Consider the following 5183-nt stretch of genomic DNA (forward strand, 5'->3'; position numbering starts at 1 on the left):
TATAAATGGATCTAAAGTAATGAACTGTTTAAGAGGAATAAAACACTCAGGGACGTGCGGTTAGAGGAAAATAATCACCTTCAGGGTGGGAACATTAACTCTGCTTCATCACACCACACTGTTACTCAGCACAACACACACACACACACACACACACACACAGAGTGTTTATTAGTTACATGTAGTGTATTTATATAAGACAAACGTTTTAGAGTCGCAGTATTTTGATCTTTATTCTGGTTTAAATCAGCAGTGTAATGAACTTCACTTGGGAAGCTTTCTGAGATGTTTTGCATCTTTTTTTCTGTACGCTGTTCATTGATGGGACTGTTTTTGACGCCGGCGTGGGAGTGTAGAAAGACACGCACACACACACACACACAGACACACACACACACACACACACACACACACACACAGACACACACACAGATGTCTGATATCACTGGATTCCTGCATGAAGTGAGGAGGCGTTTCGTGAATTCTCTCATTCTGCTGCAGAAACACAAAGACCTGCTGATGACGAAAACGTCTCCATCGTTACGCACAGAAATAACGTTTATGTGTTTATGGATTTTTTTACATGTGAAATTTTTAATTACATTTATAAACGCAGAATTATGAACCTTAGCCTTAGTGGGATTTTTAGCTAAACTGAAAGAAAAATAATATTCTTTAAAGCCTGTGTAACTGTAACTAGTTTATTAACTAACTGTTCGATCTAGAAGTGTATCAGTTACGATCCTCTTACACCACACCAATTTACCAACATTTACATTTCTGTATTCATTAACAGACGACACGTCGTACTTTTTATCCGTTTAGAGTTATGTAAAACAGGTAAGTTCCTGTTGTCACTTACGTTATAGCAGCTATAAACACTTGTTCTCTCAGCAATCTCTCTTTATTCTCTCTCTTGATGTTAATAAGACAAAATAAACACAGCTTGTTACGCATGAAACCACAAAGAAGCGTAAACTCCTCTGTCCTGAAGACGTCGGAAAACTTTCGGAAAAGTTCCAGCTTTACCTCTGACTGTTACAAAGCGCTTGCACTGGAGACTCCTTCCATAAATGTTACATAAAATGTCTTCCCTTTACAGAAAACTTCACCACATCAACAGTTTGTTTATGAGGAGCGTCTGCCGCACAAGTCTCTGTGAATGAGCTGTTGCTATAGAAACGATAACGTATCAGAACGAGCGCATTAATATAAACCTGCGCTACTGTCAGAGCTGCTGCTATAGAAAACTAATCAACACCTTCTGCGTGTGTGTGAGAGTCCTTTAGTCACCAGCAGTGTAGATACAGAACAGTGGACACAACAGTGGAGATAAAGCCGATGCTAACATGGTGCTAGTCAGGACTTTCTAGGATTTGAAAGCTTGTGAGTTTTGCAAACATTTTGCGATATGCACGTCTGCGAGATACTCAAGGTCACTCAAGGTCAAACACACTGGCAGCGATCTAAACCCCCCAAGGTCAGTGCGGCTGGTGTGTGAGAGTCTTAACTCTTGTTTTGACGTGAGGACGAGCCGTGACCTGAGCTGACTTGTATAAAACAGCGTGAGAACACGCGGAGCTGCAGGTGAGAGACAGAACCCGTTCCCCGGTTCCCATGGCAGCACACGTGTTCCCGATGTGTGAGCGCGGGCTGAAGCCGGTGCGTTTCAGCGAGACCGTCATGGAGATTTTACTGCACGAGGCTCGGAACGGGACGAACCCACGGTACGAGAACCCGCGTGTGGTTACGCTGGTCCTGCTGCTGTGTCTGGTTCTGCTGCTCGCTGTGTGGAACCGCAACGAGAAAAAGTGCTCCATTCCAGGTACTGATGTTTATCTCACGCTCCATTAGCACCATAATGCTGTTATTATCACCGTCATACTTATATTTCCTGCTAAAAATATGACTTCTAATGGTTTCTAATGGGTTCTAATGGGTTCCTGATGGTCTGTGATGGTCATATGTTGTTCCTAATGGTTCCTTTTATTCTAATCATCTACACAGGACACGAAGCTCTACAGGGTTCTAGTGGAGTTTAATCCCTAATGGAATCCATTAAGCCAGTTCCTGTTATATGACGGAAATCATTAGAGATAATGAATCATAGTTTGTTTTTCTCAGCAATGATAAACAGTGCAAAAGTTTGCATCCCCTTATGATTTCTGGATGATTTATGGGTGAAAATCTCTAATGGCTTCCATCATGTACTGGGAAATGGCTTAATGGTTTCCATTAGAGATTTTTCCTAATGGACTGTAATGTTTTTTCCCTCAGCAGGAGTAATTCCTCTCTCGCTGCAGGTTATAACTACAGAGTGGAAAATTTACATCCCTCCTGATTTCTGGGTGAAACTCAAAAAGACATCAACATCAGATTTTTCTCCCAGGAATAAAACCTGACAAACTCACACCTTAATATTAAGAGAAAGTGTTATATTATGAATATTATGCATTAATAATTGTATAGTTAGTATACAGTAATAGCAGCAGTGCAGTAATGAACTCTGCTCTTCATCTAATGCACATGAGCTTCCATTTCTGGACCATTTAAACATCACAACATGCCACATTAGCGAAATTAGCTTTCATGCTAGCAGTGTGACGACATAACAGTGTATCAGTGAACCATCATTAAAATAGTTATTTTCACCTGCAGCATGTAAACTGAATTTTAATAACAATATTATTGCAGCTTTTCTAAACAAAATAACTGTTTAACGTCACATTCTCTTTGAATATTAACTGATAACCAGAAACTGATTAATGTGATGTAAATTTATGCAAATTGATGTTAATTTATGTAAATGTATGTGAATTTATAGTCCTAGTTTTCTAACTTACAGCTTTTGGCTGGTTATTACAATACATATTAACTTATATGCAGTATAATAATACATTTTATTTATATTGTTATAGTTTTTGTTATATTTATGAGTAAAAATGTTTAAAAATTTTATGTTAAAAAATCTTTAAATCTTCTAAAGTAGAAAGTGAGCGTAAATACTGGATACATGGAGGTTTGTTGTTTTACGTATTTCAGCACATTTCAGGAGCTGAACACGTCTCAGGTGATGGACTGCACTGTGAATGCTTTATTTTTGTCTGATTTTTATTTTGCTTTAACTCAGGGAGTGTACACTATACGGCCAAAAGTATGTGCACCCCTGACCATCGCACCCATATGTACCTGTTGAACATCTCATTCCAGATTTATTCCCCGTGTGTTTGCTGTTATAATGAGCTCCACTCTTCTGCGAAGTCTTTCCACTAGATGTTGGAGCGTGGCTGTGGGGATTTGTGTTCATTCAGCTACAAGAGCATTAGTGAGGTCAGGCGCTGATGTTGGGATGTCGAGGAGGTCTGGGGTTCAGTCGGTGTTCCAGTTCATCCCAAAGGTGTTCAGTGGGGTTGAGGTCAGGGCTCTGTGCAGGACACTCGAGTTCTTCTACTCCAACCTTCACACACCATGTCTTCATGGAGCTCATGGAGCTTTGTGTACAGGGGCATTGTCATGCTGGAACAGGGTTGAGCCTCTTCAATTCAATTCCATTCAATTTTATTTGTATAGCGCTTTTAACAATGGACATTGTCACAAAGCAGCTTTACAGAAATAAATGGATTCACAAAAAATATATTGTAAATGTATGAATCTCTAATGAGCGAGTCAGAGGTGACGGTGGTGAGAAAAAACTCGCTGAGACAATATGAGGAAGAAACCTTGAGAGGAACCAGACTCAATAGGGAACCCATCCTCATCTGTATGGACAAATAGTGCAATTGTGCAACCAGTAAGATCCTCTTAGTTCCAGTGAAGGGAAACTGTAATACTACAACATTAACCCATTCTACAGAATTGTGTTCTTCTGACTTTGTGGTAACAGTTTGGGGAAGAAACACATGGGTGTGATGGTCAGGGGAGCACATACTTTTGGCCACATAGTGTGTAATATAGTAAATATTGTGTGTGTGTGTGTGTGTGTGTGTGTTTTAGGTCCTTCGTTTTGTCTGGGGTTGGGTCCCCTGATGTCCTACTGCAGGTTTATGTGGATGGGAATCGGGACAGCGAGTAATTACTATAATGAGAAGTACGGGGACATGGTGCGAGTGTGGATCAGCGGAGAGGAGACGCTCGTCCTCAGCAGGTAGCTAAACGCTAATCCCTCATTCCCCTCAGCCCCATCTGTTACTGAACACTGACACACACCCGGTGTTAATCTCTGTTACTCACACCTGTCTGAACTTCCTGTTTAACAGTGACAAAAGACATAAATAAATACAGGTCTAAACCAGTATCGTCGTCATGGTTACATCATGGTCACGTGGTATCAGGAACTTCTTCATACGGTGGATGAATTTCTCACCGGTGCCTCAGTATGAGAAAATAACACACACCTCTCAGCCAATCAGAAGTGACGATTTTCCGTTGCAATAACGTCAATCAAACTGTCACAGTTCTAATATTTTCAATAATTTTCTTGCTAATGATCGCATTTGTCTTTTCTATTGATTTTATGTTAATTTTATAAATAGTTTTCCTTCAAATAATAAATTTATAAATTCTCTCACTGAAATAAACAAAGCGCTTACAGTATGTACTGCATTATAACGAAATAAAAAAAAAAAAAAACAAGCCGACATTTCAACAAATAACAGATAAATCATACATCAAAGCTTTACTGAACCAAGAAAAATTATAAAAAAAGATGATTATTATTTTTTAAAAAAGTATGTATACATAATTAAATGAATTTATAAAGTAACATAATTTATTAATTTACTATTACAGTAATTTGTAGTGATTTAATATACTAATTAATTGTATTATTTATATTCTTTTTGTATATATTTTATTAAATATGATTTAATTATATTGTTAAACTCAGAGATAGTTATACAGAGAGATATCATCACTAAACTCAGCGTTAATCACAATCAGCTCTAATAATTACAATTATTCAATTATGTAATAGTTATGATCTAATTGAACTAAATTAATTAGATTTTATAAAGAAGTGATGATTTGTCATTTTTTACGTCTCACACACGTTAAAAAAGTGAAGCTCGTCATAACCGTGTGTGTTTTACTGCATATGATTCATTCACGCCTGAGAATCGATTCATTTAAGAGTCGTTCAAACAACAATAATGATTCATTTGATTCAGTTGATTCATTCACCAGGA

At 38.2% G+C, this 5183-nt stretch overlaps 1 protein-coding gene across 1 annotated transcript in view; it reads left to right on the forward strand.

The window, feature by feature from the left end:
- Positions 1-771: 771 nt before the first annotated feature.
- The window catches only part of LOC113534440 (aromatase), a 10540-nt gene continuing 6128 nt past the window's right edge, over positions 772-5183 (forward strand). Inside the window, exons 1-2 of the mRNA XM_053235187.1 lie at positions 772-1825; positions 3994-4144. Of these exons, the coding sequence (XP_053091162.1) occupies positions 1618-1825; positions 3994-4144 (359 nt within the window). The 5' untranslated portion in view covers positions 772-1617. The remainder of the gene's footprint in view (positions 1826-3993; positions 4145-5183) is intronic.

Source organism: Pangasianodon hypophthalmus, chromosome 6, assembly GCF_027358585.1.
Source record: "Pangasianodon hypophthalmus isolate fPanHyp1 chromosome 6, fPanHyp1.pri, whole genome shotgun sequence".
NCBI lineage: Eukaryota > Metazoa > Chordata > Actinopteri > Siluriformes > Pangasiidae > Pangasianodon > Pangasianodon hypophthalmus.